The sequence below is a fragment of the Necator americanus genome, chromosome IV (assembly GCF_031761385.1).
Source record: "Necator americanus strain Aroian chromosome IV, whole genome shotgun sequence".
NCBI lineage: Eukaryota > Metazoa > Nematoda > Chromadorea > Rhabditida > Ancylostomatidae > Necator > Necator americanus.
This window is the reverse complement of record NC_087374.1, coordinates 23101279-23118363: the sequence shown is the minus strand read 5'-3', so window position 1 is coordinate 23118363 and position 17085 is coordinate 23101279. Positions and strand designations below refer to the sequence as shown.

The 17085-nt window shown below is 39.2% G+C and overlaps 2 protein-coding genes across 3 annotated transcripts in view; both read left to right on the top strand.

Annotated features, from left to right (window-relative positions):
* The window catches only part of RB195_002427 (uncharacterized protein), a gene marked incomplete at both ends in the record, with an annotated part of 69415 nt that extends 54252 nt beyond the window's left edge, over window positions 1–15163 (top strand). For both annotated transcript variants that reach the window (XM_064199685.1, XM_013446257.2), the window contains 14 exons: window positions 7354–7431; window positions 8743–8845; window positions 8915–9032; window positions 10656–10785; window positions 11407–11527; window positions 11588–11725; window positions 11779–11881; window positions 12734–12907; window positions 12988–13142; window positions 13447–13588; window positions 13658–13714; window positions 13788–13919; window positions 13990–14130; window positions 15014–15163. In XM_064199685.1, the coding sequence (XP_064055566.1) occupies window positions 7354–7431; window positions 8743–8845; window positions 8915–9032; window positions 10656–10785; window positions 11407–11527; window positions 11588–11725; window positions 11779–11881; window positions 12734–12907; window positions 12988–13142; window positions 13447–13588; window positions 13658–13714; window positions 13788–13919; window positions 13990–14130; window positions 15014–15163 (1742 nt within the window). The remainder of the gene's footprint in view (window positions 1–7353; window positions 7432–8742; window positions 8846–8914; window positions 9033–10655; window positions 10786–11406; window positions 11528–11587; window positions 11726–11778; window positions 11882–12733; window positions 12908–12987; window positions 13143–13446; window positions 13589–13657; window positions 13715–13787; window positions 13920–13989; window positions 14131–15013) is intronic.
* Window positions 15164–15842: 679 nt separating this feature from the next.
* On the top strand, window positions 15843–16319 carry RB195_002426 (uncharacterized protein; the record flags this gene model as incomplete). The annotated part of the gene is made up of 1 exon (XM_064199684.1): window positions 15843–16319. One exon carries the CDS (start codon window positions 15843–15845, stop codon window positions 16317–16319), a length of 477 nt encoding a protein of 158 aa, XP_064055565.1.
* Between the last annotated feature and the right edge of the window lie 766 nt (window positions 16320–17085).

The following is a 17085-nucleotide window of genomic DNA, read 5'->3' as shown; positions in this document are numbered from 1 at the left end:
GAAGTTCAAATCGTAATACATAGGTAGGAGGTTAGAGAATTACTGAAATGTAAGAAATAGATACCAGTGACAAATAATTTGAAATAGATATCAGAAGTTTACAAAATAGACAGAGGATAGATTTTCAGCGAAATGCTAAATACGACTCCATTTTCTCTTAGGGTACTCTGCGCTATGCAAGCGACCCTAATGATGAGAGAAAATTCCATGAGAAAGTAATGCCATTGAGTAGGATCGATTAAATGAATGAGGGAAATAAGGTTGAAAACTAGATATAGGGCGTTGTTTCCGTGGAAAAACCGCCTTTCCCGACATTGCTTCAGTTGCATGACTATGTACGTATGTAATGTGCTAATGTTTTGAAAACAAGAACGAGCGAAATGCGCGCATGCGCCAAACATTCCTTACCCCATCACCGAAGAAAGACACATCATTCGGGATTCTTTCCCAGTTAATTCCATAGAAGACAGAAATTCTTTTTGAAACACATCTATAGCATTTAAACATGCGCTTTAAGCGCAATTTTCACTCATTCTGAATCCGCTGTTCCTGATTTTGAGTTTTTTTTTGTCTTTCTTCAACTTGGCTCACTTGAAGAATATTATTCGCTTGTGCAATCTTCTCTCTTGAGTCTTTGGGACAGAACAATGCAATGGCCACCATATTTTCACGCATTCATATTCGGCGGCGATGGCTATGCGTCCAAAAATTTATTCTCGTCCTTGTTTAACCAAAAATTCCAACGTTCAGCCAAAATTTCACCACTAAAACTGAACTTCACCGTTGAATTTTGTAAACGAAAGTCTTGAGCGAACATTGTAAAGTAAATTATTGATTGCGTTCGTTTCTGCAAACCTGTTTTTTCGTCCATGACCCCGAATTTCTTCTTTGTGTGCGAGCCACATAGAATCATCTCACTAGCAGTGAAGCCAACGTGTTCGCGTAAGGCAAAAAAAGATCCTCTTAATAAAATTTCAAGATATTACATCTCGATCCCTTGAACTTTCCAACGATCTTTGATTTCTGCATGGGAAGATCCGTTTTCTCTTTTTTTTTTGCTTAGTAGAACAGGGCTTTCTCCTTCCGAATTCATGAGAGGGTTCTTAACAGCCGCTTCAAGTTTCCTATTGGCTTGCCGCGCTCATACCGCAAAGATTCATTCCTCTTTCTTCTTTTCGGCAAAAACTATTGATTCCTCTATTAACTACAATCTTCTTGGTTTTTCCTTTCCATAATGTTGTATCCAGTGATCATTCGTCCTCCTGTGCTTCTTTCACGGATTGCCGAAGGCGCCAAAGTCGTCATCTGCGGCCATTAAGTTTTTGGTCGTGCTCGCGCCTTTTCATTCATTTGACATCTCCAGGCTTCTGTACTGCATCGATTGAACACCAGTCAACAACATGTCAGGTTCTTCGAAGAGAATCGGTATGTTCCTCGTGTTTCGTTGCTCGTCGCTAATTCCATCCAACAAATTATGTAAGGTAGTGGAAAACTAATTTGAGTACAACCTTTCGAGCGTCTTGATAAAAAGTAGTTTTTTCGGTGATTATTTTCTTCAAGTTGGTTCCTAGTGCATGCTAATTAAGAGTTCTTCAAATTTCCTTCAGCTTCGTCCACTTTTGTCGTAATTTAGGATGGAGCCTATTTCGGGTATTCCCTTCCAAAATACTCGAGATAGGCCTCTTATCTGGAAAATTCCCACTAAATTATTGTGTAGATGACTGTGCAATTTTTGTTCATAGAAATCATGGATGGACTTAGCTTTGCGAATTTTGCATTCATAAAAATTTTCTTCACCAGTTTTTTGTTTCCAATTCTTGTTTTTTAGCTGGGTTTTTCTCTTTTTTTTCGTTTTCTGAGCTGGATTTTTCTCTTTGAAAATTCTTTTCCCCAAACCGTCAGAATACAAAGACCAAACACTCGCTTCTTTCGAGCATCTTTGATTCGTTTCAAAAGTGTTATTATTTACATGCAGAAGTATTAAAAAGTTTCCGACTTGAATTCGAAATTCGGATAGCTCGAGAAATGAACTGTTTGAGGACTCAGTGAATTCATCCAAACACCTGTGACCGTTATGTATGTTGTCGTGGATTCTAGAGAAAGTCCTCTATTTCTTCTTGGAAGAAATCCCATTTTGTAAATTAACGTGTTAGGCAGAATTCTTCGAGTCACAGAGTAGTTTTCTCCGAGAAAACTGTCATAAATAGGATCAAGAACACGTAGAATTATGGCATGTATGTGAAATGTTTTGGTGTGACCTTACCAAAAATTTGTGACTCTTATTTCTCATGTCTGATGGCTATCAGATTCGGAGAATGGGAAACAGGAAACACCGTTCTAGCGCCCAAATCCATGAAAACCTTTGCACCAAGATGTGGTGACCTTGAAAACCGCAAGCCGGATTACAATAGTGTGCTTTCGGAAGTTTAATACCTCTAGGAACTCGAAAGGTAAAGGGGCTATCTAAGAAATCCCGCTAATATCCTCGAAAAAGAACGGTAAACCTTATGTTTACTTGCAAAAACTATCCCTTGCAAGCATTCAGTAAATAAAGTGAAATGAAATGAGAATGAAATGTTGGTAGACGACCTTTGTCCTCTATGCAAAAATTTCCAGCAATTTGAGAGCAGCAATAACCATTTCTTTCTTGTTTTTCTACTGAATGTCGCAGGCGGGTCCACTACGCATGAAATGTCGATAGCTGTTTGCCGTAAATGCGGCGGTAACACACGTAGCATAAAAAAAAATTAGCGCAACTGGGCTGGAGCAATTTATCAAAGACGAAAACTTGCAGACATCCGCTGGAGAGAGAGTACGCGGAAAAAGATGATCCAATGTTTCTAGGAATTATTGGAAACCATGGATTCTGAGCAAAAGTCGAAGACATGCGTTTCTTTGACCTATTTCCTTAAACTTTCTACTAGGATACTGCTATTTTGTGTTCTTTTATCTATTTTCGTAATTAGGTACGTTTTGTAGATAGTGTATAGTAGTATCCGTTCAATTTTCACAACCTCCTCCACATCTACGCTTCTTTTAAGTGCTTGGCGAATTTAGGATTCTCTTGAGAATTTTTCTTTTGCAATGAATTGGTAATCAAGCAGATCCAGCCCTAATAGCCCATACACTGTTAGGGTCCCCATTTCGCCATCATTGTAACAATTTCTGCAATGAGTGCAATGCTAGTAGAAAAACAATGACATACTATCGGTTCTGTTATTTGTTTTCTTCGTTCCGGTAGTAAAGATTTTCGCAAAAAATAACACTGCTCTTTAGCTGCGATGTCACCTCTATCTCAGTGCTAAAGGTTACATGCTACTATTCGCGGTAGGGTGGATTAGAATGGACTGGAATGAACTTTTGAAATTTTCCCAGGATTCTCGTCCTAGGATCATGTGGAAGTGTCATAACAAAGAAAAACCTCTGCTGATTCTTTACCGAAACTGCCCTTATTCTACTATAAATGGAAGTATTGATGCAGCTATATTCTTGTCCTTCTAACGCGTTTCTGAGTTCAGCAAAGTCCGTGCTAATTTTCGAAGGCACAAAATAGATGAAGATGGTGTGGTTGTTTGTTTTTATGTTTTCTCTAACGTGTATTTTTTTGCCAGCGCTTCATGAAGTATTTTATTTTTGTCTTTCTAAATTTTCTTTGGCAGTCTAGTTCGGCAATTACACGCTGACAAATTTTCACTAATCGCAGTTGACAATTTTCCAAATTATCCTAATTTCCGTGGATTGGAAGGCTTTTTAGCGAACGCTGCTTTGTCGTGTTTCCTAAGTTTGGGGTGGGAAAGAACGGGGGAATAGCGAGATTGCGGGGAAATGTTCCTCAAGGATCTAATGGCTTTGCGTAATAATTCGCCACAGACATGTTAATGTTGAAAATAACGGATAAAACTCTTTTTCGGTCTAAGAATTTTTTAAGATGCGATTTGTCTCTTAACAACACTTCTGTACAGTTTCCGTTGTCTAACGACAGAAGATTCCCAAAGTGTTCTTGATTCTATTACCTTCGTCTGTGCTTACCCTGTAAATTCGAAATGGAGAATTTCCTGCTCCACACTTCTAGTATAATTCTACGTTGGAGGATCTTCAGCCTTCAGTAGGTGAATGCTGGCATGCTAGGATTTGGATTTCTTTTGAGGATGTGTCATGGATGTTAACTCCTTCTCGAGTGCGCTTCAATACAAACAGCTGAGAAAGAAAGAAAAATCTGCAACATACACCCCTAAGTTGCGTGTTCCAAGCGTTTTGGTGATTTCGTTCAAAAATTAGTACTGAATCTGCATATTTCCGTTACTTACGATACAAATATTGCTGGTAAGAGTAGGAACATTGTAAAGTGTGAACGGGGCAGAGCTTTCTTTATTAGAGAACATATGTACTGTATCTTCGGTGATCTAATAGGGGACTTTATGGAGAAATAGGCTTTGCGTTGAAGGATAACTTGATTTGCATTACGCTCTCCACTCTCTTTCTCGCTTTCGACAATTCTATAGGCGGCCCGGTTGGATGACATATTGTGAGCTTTTCTTTCAGAAAAAAAAAACGTGCGGTCACATGTTGGTTCAAATTGGATAGATTGAAGCCTTCCCTATAAATTTCATTTAAATCTCTTTGTGTTGATTGAGTGAGCTATTCTAATGATGCTAGAAAGATGCTGAGAACTAATTCAATAGAATTTGTAAGTTTAGCTAAACTTATAAAAAAAAACTCAAGATATTTGCTTCACTTGTTTACTTTACCGATCTACGGTGCAAAAAATAAAGGACGGAATTATTTGGGAGACAATTAGATCTTCCGAAAAGGAACATTTCACGAAGGCAAGTAATATTCTAGGGAAAACCAAATAACAGAATTAGGTTAGTTTGATATGGCTTCAAAGTGAGGTTTCGTCACGTTGTAAGCGATTGCAACAAGTTAATCGCGACTACGCCTACGCATGCAATCTATTTATGGGGATCAAAGGGGAACAAGAAGTTGGGACGAAGTGCTTGAAGTGCTTAACGCTTACGCACATTCGAGTCTTCGCGCGATATGGCCTGAGGGGGTTGCATCCGAGGAGTGGCGGTGGCGGCAGCGACGGCAGGAGCGGCATCGGCGGCGGAGAACTTCTCTACCTACGCACACACACAAGCGCGGGCCTCCTTCCCTCGAAAACATAATCGGAGACATTCTAATGGAATTCCACCGCACACATCCTCGCCCCCTACTCAACCACTTTTCGTCAACTAAACATGCCGTGCTCTCGTTCTCCCTTTAATTTCATGCTATTTGTAACGTGCTCAAGACGTGCTAATAAAACTTGCAATCCTAGAAAACCCCAATGGTTTTTTTTTTTTTTTGGGAACATCAAGTTTATCAAGTTTCTTCTCAGTGAAAGGTCCAAAATACTAATGGCTGGAAATTTCCTACCCACTTTTCTCAAAAAGAATCAGTTTAAATCAACTTCAAATAGATGTATAAATGAAAATGATTTAATTTCTGCAATATAAATATAAACTCATTCTGGGTGGCAGGCATAAGCATTCCTTATTTCCAAAATCCGTGTAATCGGTTCCAGTTTATGGGTGAGAGTTCAGTAACGAAGCGGGTTATAAAGGACTACATAGAGCACCGTTGCAGCACTTGCAGAAATTTAGGATTTGGAAGAATACACCTTTTCGGAAATGGAAAAAAGACAATGGAGAAGAATTTAGCAGAAAGGCAGCATTAAATAGACGGCTTATAAATGAAGCTATTTAGTTTTTCATTGATTTTTTTGAGCAAATATAAATAAAAATAAAAATAAATACAATGTATATAATATAAATAACATAAATAATTACAAATACAGTTTTTTATATACTGTGAGATTTTACAAAAATTTTTTTTATAAATATACTGTGATAAATATCTTGTACATGTGTAGACAGTAGGTTCGTATGAAGATTTTATTTTAAAAAAAAGTTTTTTAAAATCTCTTGTGGGATTGCGTTAATTGTAATTTTTAAAATTTTTTTTTAAATGAATTTTTTAAAAATAAAAAAAAAAAAAAAAAAAACAAGTAAGGGTTACCTAAAAATAGAAATGAATGTCTTGGAATTATTATCAATCAATTATTCTATGGAAGACAGACAATTTGAATAACAACCGAAACAAAATCAGAACGATTGAAAGTTCTTCAGCAATCCGACCACGCTTCTGTCGCAGCGATTCAACCCTAGTCTCTTCCGCTGTCCTTTTTGACGTTCGCTAATCGTCATGCGATTGACGAAAGCGTTTCGATTAATCTATACCCCGTAAAGTTCTATTCGATTTCATCCGAACTACGTATCTTCCAAGCAAAAAACCTGAACGCGGAAGAGTGAGCAACCTTCCAAAAGCTATGTAGTGACTTCATCCCTCAAAGCTGTACCCTTCCTGACTTTTTCTAACCTTGTCAAATTTTCTCCATTCTTAGGAGCACATCAACTTTAAGACGCATTCACCAAATGTCGAATTCCTACGTTCTGTCTCGGAATTTGCACGTGTGCTCACATTTTGCAAGCATCAACGATCCGTGACACTTCAAATCACTTGGGATTTCTCACGCATAAAAATCATCTCTAGGCATCGCAAAAAAAATTGAGAACGAAGTTCGCGGCATGTTCCCCGCGTACGGACGCCGTTCGTTCAATTCCGATTTTTCTTGAAGAGAACTTAGCTTCAGCATGATGAAATCAGCAGAAATTTCCGTGGATTCTATCTACTCACATCAATTCTTTTTCGAAGCAAGTTGGTTTCACTCGTTCAAATAGTGATGAAAAGCATTCAATTTTGGTGAACTTTGATCGGAGTTCGCTCCGGTTTTGGAGTTTGATTGGTGTCGTGGTTTCAAACTACACAAGTTTTACTAAAGATCTTTATTTGGGTGCCGTTTTCAAAAATTACTCGTTAGGAATGCAGGAAAAGTTACTATCATTGTTGTTATTACTATTACGTTGGAATTCATTTAAATCTTATAAAATATTAAAACTATTTACTGTGGGATGCTACTTGTACGGTCAGTCGTACTTTGAGACATTCCCAAAAACATTTCCACCACTAGTGCTTAGTTTTTCATTTAACTTTTCCTTGCCTTATTTGTTGTATTTCTATACCTTAGTGTCTTTTCTTCTTTAAATTTCAAAAATGTAAGCCCAACACTTTTTGAAAGTTGTTTTGTTCTAAAATTGCAACTACAAACGTACGTCATTCTTAAGAAAAACAGAGTTTGTCCGGGAAAGTGTGTACAAAAAAGTTCAGTAACAATTCTGAGCTTTACTGAGGGTATTCTGCTCTTTGCAAAAATTCAGATACGTCATAGATCCTTTAGTTGTTTACGTTTAGATGAAGACGACAATCCAGTAGAGGACACAGCGATGGCCACTCGATCGACGTCCGGCCCTGGATTGCAGCGACGACGAGGTATTAATTTCACTGCATTCTTTTACATCTTCTCCTTGTCACCGCTTCAAATGATGTTTTTTTCGACACTTTTTTCGTCTTTATTCCATATTATTCTTCGCTGCTAATGATGCTAAATGACCCTATTAACTGAGATATCAAAAGTGTCAAATTATGTAGGGTATGCAAAGAGTTAACTAGCGTCAAATTTTGTTTCAAGTTATCGTCTTAACCCAATAGACATGAAACTTTGCAATAGGTTCAAAAAACGAATTTGAATGTGGAGTTTTCTCGTAAGATGCTCTCGAGTGCTCATTGTGTCCGCCCTGGCAAAAGGACACAAATTCGCATGATGCGTAGTCAAACCCATCTCACAAACAAGTGCGTTTTGGGTAATAACGAATAACTTTACATTCATGCAAATGTTTTCAAATTTAAGTGTACTATACATATTTGTCTGAAAAAGTACAATCGCCTGAAAAGGAATTAATTTTTCGGACACATCCTTTATGGAGCAGATATCTAAAAGCTATAGTTCTAAGAAACAACTGTAATTCATAGCTTTTCACTTATGATTCTATTTGGGAAAATTTGAAATTTCGCGAGACATTATTTATTGTCGGGGTGGGTATGGCCCAGTCGGTTAGAAGTCCACTGTAGCCGAAGGTCGAGGGCTCAAAACCGCCCCAGTGCAAACCAAGACTTTCATCCCTCCGGGGTCGATAAATTGGTACCAGACTTGTCTGGGAGGATAAAAACACTAACTTGATCATCGGCTGGTCCCCGCAAGTCATTGTATAGGCCAACACGCGTTCAAAAACCTCAACGATTATGACTTCCAGTAAAACGTGTTGGAGCATCCCAAGTGGATTGATACGCCAGTGACTTTATCCTTTTTATTTATTGTTTTCCTTTAGATTATTTCCATATTCTTCTGTTTTTATCTTGGAGAAAACTGCAAGCCATTTTTTATGAGGGGCTAACAATTATTGGAAGATTTAAAATTTTGTATAAAAGAAGTTATATATAACATTTTATTGGGCGATCACTGATGCACCACTCTATGTATAGAGCAGATTCATCCGATATTTTGTTGTTTCTGAGAAATATGGTCGACTACTAACATTCTAAATGAACAATTAATGTACTTAATCTTCAAAATTTCCCAAAAGTTCGTTTTATACACAGCTATTTTCCATAATGTTCTTGCTCCTGATGAAAAACCTGATGTTTTTTCACTACCGTAAACTATTTAGGGTGGAATGTAAACCCACGTCAATATAATTTCCATGAATTCTAGGGCAGAAAACCGAAATTTACTGCTTCATCTAGGTGCAATCAAACATGCTCGAGTTCATGAGATACGTGGACATCAATTTGTCGCGACGTTCTTCCGACAACCGACATTCTGTTCGTTATGTTCTGATTTTATGTGGTAAGGTCTTTATGTTCAATAAAACCGACCCTAAATCCTGAACATTTCGACGCACTTATGGGATTTTAGGGGACTTAACAAACAAGGATACCAATGTCAGTTATGTTCTACAGCTGTGCACAAGAAATGTCACGAGAAGATTATCATGCATTGTCCAGGATCGGCTAAGAACACGAAGGAGACTATAGTGAGCTCTCTTCTTTTTTCTTCTAACGATTGTGACGCTGCGATGCACCTTTCGCATCGAAGAGGAAACGTAAAGCAACATTTATTCGATTAAAAACTACTCCAACTTTAATAGAAATCAACCATTTCATTAGAAAAACTGCACCAGGTTAGATTATTTTGATAGGAGATCTGTCTTGCACCTAGAATTAACTCTGTTTTATACCTTAGAGTAAGCGGAGATAAAAATGACTCATCAAGCGATTTACAACAGTTATGCGGAAAGCGATGGCGTTTACTTACTTGTTCACTAAAACATCTGCAGTTGTGCATTTAGTTTAAAAATCAAGTTAAGATGAGGATTGTACCTGAGAAATTGTTAGGATATTTGTGTTTTTTTTTCTTTAAACCTTTCACCTTGAGAATCATGGTGTGACAGAATTCTGAGCTAGGGTTTTATAACTTAGTAAAACCGAAGGACGCATTAACAAATAACTAGTATGGAGAACACTTACTTTTTCCGCTAACATTGGTGGATTCTGGAGGAAAAATATGAAGGAAACGACTTCTTTTTCCAGTGATTTTGTCCAATATTATTTGGCTCATTTTGTTGACCCCAACACTGTTTGTTGAAGAGTCGAGCGATTTAGAGGAGCATTTCTAATGCTAAAACAACTGGATTTTTTCCGCAACGTAATGCACTTATCCAGAGGCAAATTTTGTTGGATACCTATGTATCCAACCTAGGACCATTCGTCCGCAGAGCAACTGTGCGCTAACTTACATATTCACTAAAGGGTAACCCTGAAAGGAACGCCATGGTGCATCGAGCTTGGCAAAATGATGCATGCAGCTTGGCAAAATGAACGAGTAAATAAAGTATTTTCATCCGCTCAAGAAAAACTCGCAATCAGGCACACCAGACTTCGTTTCCTCATTCTGCTTGACAATAGAACAGTGACACTGTGGAGGATAACATTGTTTTGTTGAGTTCACAATCCTCTTAATTGAAAAAAAGAAGTTGACCGGTCGCTTATCAACGCTAATCATTTCTGAATGGTTTAATAGTTCTAAAGGGATGACACTTGTAAATGGCGCTCTGAATTTGTGTTTATCGGTCACGTCTGAGAAAAGAAAATTTGAGAAATCCAAAAAACATTCGGATAATTCTCATTTCATTTTCTGTGTTTTTTTTTCATTCTGAGTGGAATTTGCAAGAGCGGCTCTCTCTCTCCCTCTCTATCGCGTTATGTTTAATCTTTTTGAGAAAATTATAGGTGACTATCTTTGCCATTTGACCATTGTCATGAAGAAAGCAAAAAAGTCGCTGCATCAACTAAATGTTGTAACCTTTACACGCTGCTTTGTTGTGAGAAAATTCCTACGTTTCGTGGAAAGGCGATTTCTTTGAAACGTGGTTTTTAGCTCGACGATGTAGGTTAATAATTTTCTCTCTGTTCTGGGTGATTTTATAGCTTTCCTGTCGTAAACTAACCGTAGCAAATACAATTCATGTAGGCATGCTGCAAGAACATATTTTTGCGGCTTTAATTGTTTGGAAAATATTCACGCAATTGCGTGCTCATTGATGTAACTGAGACACGTTCCCCTACGTAACCGCCAGAAAAGCTCGAGCTTCGTTCAGGCGCTGAAAGAGCGATTCAAAGTGGACATTCCGCATCGATTCAGGACTTATAACTACAAAAGTCCAACATTCTGCGATCATTGTGGATCGATGCTTTATGGATTGTTCAAGCAAGGATTGAGATGTGAAGGTATTACCTTTTTTTAATTTTTCTTTTCTTGGAACTTTCTAACAAAGATACGATTTTATCTGCTTACTGTTCTCTTTTTCAATTCCCCTTTTTCATCTTCTGCATTCCAATCCATCGAAGTAGTTCCGCAAAAAATCTGCGCTACAAATCACTGTTTTCTATTTTCTGACCACTTAACTCAGCTCAAAGCTCCCTTAATCTTACTAAGCCGATTTCTTCATACTCAAAAACTTTGTTTTTTCTCGTTGCCATCGACGAACCCATCAGACGTAGACATCACATCATATTTTTGGAGATTTCCTCTGTTTTCCGGGATGTTTTACAAATTCTACGGTTTTCTTTTTTGTTTTGGTGATCTGGTTCATCATGTTTGATATTTTTTCCCTTCAGAGCGTGTCTAATATTTGTCACATACGAATGTAGAAGCTTTTCTTTTCATTATATTGTGAGCGTCATACTTTTGTGGATTTGGACTTTAGCGTTCTCTAGAACTTTCAGACTGCAAACTTTGTTGGGAAATAGTATCAAATTTCTGTACCTTTCCCTCTTTAGTCAACATTCATATGAAAGCACTAAAAAATTATGTCTCCCTGGAATTACTAGAAATTCTCGCTATTTCAGTATGTGGTGTTAATTGTCATCACAAATGCGAAAAGTTGATGTCTAACCTATGCGGAGTGAATCAGAAGCAATTATCTGAGGCACTGTACGAGATTAAGCGAGGCACAGCAGCAAGTTCGAGGTAACTTCCGTCGTTACACCGCGAATCGTTCGAAAAGTTCCCGTTTTGCTGCGGTTTCAGTTGTCCACCAAATATTGGTGCCCTCCATATTGGAAACGGCGACTCGAAACCCCCATCAAATGGCAGTCTACCGAATAAGTTGAGGAACTTCTTCAAAACACAGCAGTACAGCATGGAGAACCATGCTGAGCATGACGAGTACGTTTCGAGGAAGCTTTTACGGTAGCATTTTCGGGAGGCCACTTTTTCAGGTACATGAACAATATTTGGACGGGCGGTGATGGTCCCGTGAAGAAGTTTGGATTGCAGCATTTTCATTTGATGAAAGTCCTCGGTAAAGGCAGTTTTGGAAAGGTGGGAAAAATTCTGGAGATATTTTTATATTGGTTTCTGTTTGTTGCCAGTCTTTTAATTTCTAGTTAAGTCGAAGTAGTGTCATTCTACTTTCAAAATAGCATTTCATCTATTCTCTTTCATCAGTGAATCAGTAAAGAAATACCAAAATATCACAGCATCAACTATCTGTGATTAATCTGGATTAAAGTCATCACCACACAAATCCGGGGTGGTTCGGGTGCCAGGTGGGTTGTGCCTATACGGGGTCGTAGATTGTGGGGAAGAGGGTGACTCCGTTCATTTCTTCCTAATCGCCGTAAAAAACGGCCCTGAAGATGCGGCGCGTACATGAGGCTGGCGTGCTCCAATAGAACTCGTTGTAGGAAGTAGCACCCCGGAACGCTCGAAGTTGCATCTTTCGGGCCGTTTTTACGGCGAGTACGGAGAAATGAGCGGGATCCCACCCGTTTCTGCAATCTACGATCCCGTATAGTCTTTGACCATTGAAAATCAATATCACCTCAGATTCGCGGGAAGATGCCTTTAATTTCTGTTGGGTGTGTAACCAATGACAACACAGCCGGGTCGATCAGTTACACGTCAATTCAGTGAAACAATTTTAGCGCCTTGAAACGAATAATGTGAGAATAAATGAATGAGAAGAGAATGTACGCTAATTTTCAATAAAGACACGTACTTAAATGTAGACTACGATTGGTGAAAAATGGCATCACTTCGGTGAGTCCAAAGATATGGATCTTCTTTTGCGGAAAAACACTAAGAATGTCGTGGTGGTGCAAGAGATAGTTGCCACATTTCGGTGATTTCTATATGCTCAGGAGAGGAGAGTCAACAGGATAGAACGTTTAGGTTATGCTCGTAGAGCTGAAAGGAAAGAGCGAGTATTACGCGATGAAATGCCTGAAGAAAGATGTGATTCTTGAAGACGACGACACAGAATGCACTTATATCGAACGACGGGTCCTAATCCTCGCCAGCCAATGTCCCTTCCTCTGCCAGTTGTTCTGCTCATTTCAGACAAACGTAAGTTTAATAACCTACATGCTTACAGAAATTGTTTTTTTCTGTATTCAAGTGTCAATGTCAAAGTCGAATTTATTTAGGAGTACCTATTTTTTGTGATGGAATATCTGAACGGCGGTGATTTAATGCACCATATTCAACAAGTTAAAAAGTTCGATGAGAATCGAACAAGGTTCTACGCTTGCGAGATCATCGTCGCTCTACAGTTCCTCCATTCAAATAACATCATTTATCGGTGAGATGTTGTGAAATTCCGTTGTCTGAATAAACGTATCCAAATGGGTTTTACGACTAGCGGAATACCTATCGGTTTTTATCTTCAAGATCTTATCTTTATTAACATACTAATTCCGATAACTGTGGAAGTTCTATGCGTACACAAAAGACGAGCATCGGCCGTATAGTCATTGTATTTAAGAACTCCACGAAAGTTGTACGACTTTGAGAAGAAAAGTTGATTTTCGTGAAATTCAAAGAAAATATAAAAGAGCAAAATCATCATTTGCGAAGTAATCTAAATAAACTAATTAATTTTGTAGAGACCTAAAATTGGACAACATCCTTCTGGATTCGGAAGGTCATGTGAAACTGGCAGACTTTGGTATGGCAAAAACGGAGATGAATCGAGAAAATGGTATGGCTTCGACATTCTGCGGTACTCCCGATTATATCAGCCCCGAGGTAATTACCAAACGACCATTATCTTGCAAAAATTGCTCAGAAAATTGAGACATATTTTCTCTTTTCAAGATCATCAAGGGACAATTGTACAACGAAGCTGTGGACTTCTGGTCGTTCGGTGTTCTGGTAAGTAATGTTTTGGGCTGAATTTTCACAAGTTCCGTTGAATCATACTGTTTCTAATGATTCGCATTTAAAGATGTATGAAATGCTTGTTGGACAATCGCCATTCCATGGTGAAGGAGAAGACGAGTTGTTCGACTCGATTCTCAACGAGCGGCCATACTTCCCGAAAACGATTTCGAAGGAAGCGGCGAAATGCTTGAGCGCAGTGCGTTTTCGTCCAGTTGTAGCCTATAACTCAAACAATCGCGGTACGGTTAACTATCGAGCTATTTCAGCTCTTTGACCGTAACCCTAACACCCGACTAGGAATGCCCGAGTGTCCGGACGGTCCAATTAGGCAACATTCGTTTTTCCGCGGAGTCGACTGGAAACGATTTGAAACCCGACAAGTCCCGCCTCCTTTCAAGCCTAATATTGTGAGTTAACATTCATGATTACTGTTGCCTTCCGATGTTTCCTCAATGTTGTGATCTTTCCTTGCTTAAAAGATTTATAATGCTTCCAAATAAGGTTCTAATTTCACCAACAAAGTCACTCGTAGGGTTGTAGTCACTTTCGAGTGGTTGGAAACAGGCTGCTTCCTACGTAACCGTTTAAGCGACGTTGCACAATGAGGACGTGGAGTGTTCGTTTCCCCGCAAACGATTCAGAGAACTTTAAATTCCAACCTCATTGTCTGCGTTATGGAATATTAAGTCCTTTTTAATATCCGAGAGAAAAGAAACTCTTTCCAAATTATACAAAGCATGAGTCAGTACCTTAGGATATATTGACCCAGATTCAACTCATATCCTTAAGTGGGTCTCTGGTCCACTTAAGTTTTCAGGGGTTGAGTTTGAATTTTTGCTACTTTTACAAAGATCTAGGGGCAGGTGTAGTGTAGCGGTTAGAGGTTCCTCTTTCTGCACGATCGAAGGTTCGAATCCGCCCTAACGCTCACCAAGCTTTTCATCCCTCCGGGGTCGATAAATTGGTACCAGACTTGTCTCGGAGGATAAAAACACTGATTGGACATATTGGCTAGCCACCGCAAGTCATTTTATAGGCCAGTTACACGTTCGTAAACCTCAACGATTCCGAATTGCAAACTAAAGTGAAACCTTTTGGTGGATCCTTAACGGATTGATGTTAATTTCTTTTTCCAGCATTAGAACGAGCATTAGAACGATCATTTTGAAAATGTAGTGGTGCCTTGAAAAAGAGTCATAACTTCGCCTAAGCTTGTTTCGTTTTCATTCATGCACTATTTCAGAACAATTGATATATTAACAGCCTGCTCATTAATCATATTATTTTTAGAAATCTTCCTCTGATGTGTCGAACTTCGATGAAGACTTTACGAACGAGAAAGTAGCGCTAACCCCCGTACATGACAAATCGCTCTTGGAATCAATAGATCCAGAAGCTTTCCTGAACTTTTCCTATACAAATCCTCAGTTTCTTAGTTGAATTACGGCAGATATGATCTACATATTATTTGCTTAGCTCAAGGAATCGCAATATTATGACTTTTCTATAACTTATATGTCATTTTGTACAACTTTGTTAGTGGATAGATTATAGCTATCAGATAGCAGCTGTTCATGGTCTGATGATAGTCTCATCCCTTCCTACGTAAAAGTGTAAACATTGTGTACTAACTACCGTAGAAACTTAGTAGTGGTCAAATCAAGGACATAATAGCTGCTGGAATCTCCTGTTATCTAAGGATACTAGCGTACTGTATTGGTCGACGGTCCTGCACTCATTCGGAGACCGATCGCATTCGGACGCCCAATTTTAGTCGGGTTATATTTGTATTGGTTGCGACTGTTTTACGTTACCGTCATTGTTTATTCGTTACTGATTGTGTAGCAATTCGTTCAGTTTTCCTCTCAGTTTTCTTTTCAATCGTGTTCAACTATCCTGAATTCCACTTATTCACTTTGTGTACACAAAACTGCTCTGACTCGCATGTCATAGATTAGCATTGTACCTGTGATTTTAGCATAACTAAGAAATTGATTTTTCGACGACCGGCATCCTCTGCTATACTTATAAGGTGTTAGCCTCAAGGCCACGACTTTTGTAATCACCACTTTCATATCACGTTTGCTGACAAGGTCGAAGAAATTTTGCAAATTTATAAATGTACAGCGATTTTTATCGAATAAAACTAAAATATGATAGATTCCTGTTACCACAGTTGAATAGATCAAAGGCAGCGTATCACGAAAGTGACGTGATTGGGAAACCAGTGGGAGAATGTAAAGTTCGGGGTGTAGATCACGAATATGTTCCATCCCAGTTTCCCTTACCTCGTCCCTCGAAAAAAAAAACGAAGCTGGCTTGTTCCCACGTGAAAACCCGTCACCTTTTTGCACGTGCCCCTAGCGAGCGGTCGGGAATCACCGATGGTCTCTTAAAGGCATCACCCCACGAATCTGAGGTGGTGCAGATTTCAGGTGGAGTATTCGTATACGGGATGGGAGACTACGGAGAGGAAGGTGATTCCGTCCATTTCCTGCTAATTGCCGTAAAAAACGGCCCGGAAGATGCGGCGCCGCACAAGACTGGCGCGCTCCAATCGTACCTCTTGTACAAAATGGTGCGCCAAAACGAATGAAGCCGTATCTTCCGGGCCGTTTTTTACGACAATTAGGAAGAAATGGACGGAATCACCCCCCCTCTCCATAATCTCCCATCCTGTAAAAGAAAACTCCACCTGAAATCTGCACCACCTCAGACTCGTGGGGTGATGCCTTTAACCTGCTCACCAGCTTGTTCAAGTGAAACCAATGAATAGCCTGCTAACGGAAGCGGAGTGAGTCCATAGGGGCGTTCTAAGAAACCTCGTAAGAACAAACGCCATTCCCACACCGTTTTTCAGCACGATTAGGAGAAATTTGGGGTGTCACGTTCGTACTCGTAATCCACACTCCAAACTCTATATCACAAGCTTCCCATTTACGTCGGTTTCGTGCAACGCTGCTTTAAGCGGCAATATTGCAGCCGCGACCTAGTTGTGGCGGCCTTTTGTGAGATAGCTGACCACCACTTGTTTTTGCCGCTACCGACCAGGAAAAAACTATAATGCAGAAGTTCTTTAGCGAAAAGAACCGTACTTCCTTGTTCGTTCCATCCGACTTTCCCTCAATAATTTTACGCAGATGATGCTCAGAAAAGACTTGTACTGAAAAAGAAGGCCAACAAACGTTTATTCTGTAGAGGAATGCTAGCATATGTACTTACTTCTAGTGTCGAAGACGATTATATGCGACCAGAGTGAACTTCTTCGTTCCCCTCCTTCCCAATCTTAAAATGACCAAGTTGTACCAATTATGACTACCTTCTCTGACACAACTAGCGCTCATTACATCCTGGACACCGTT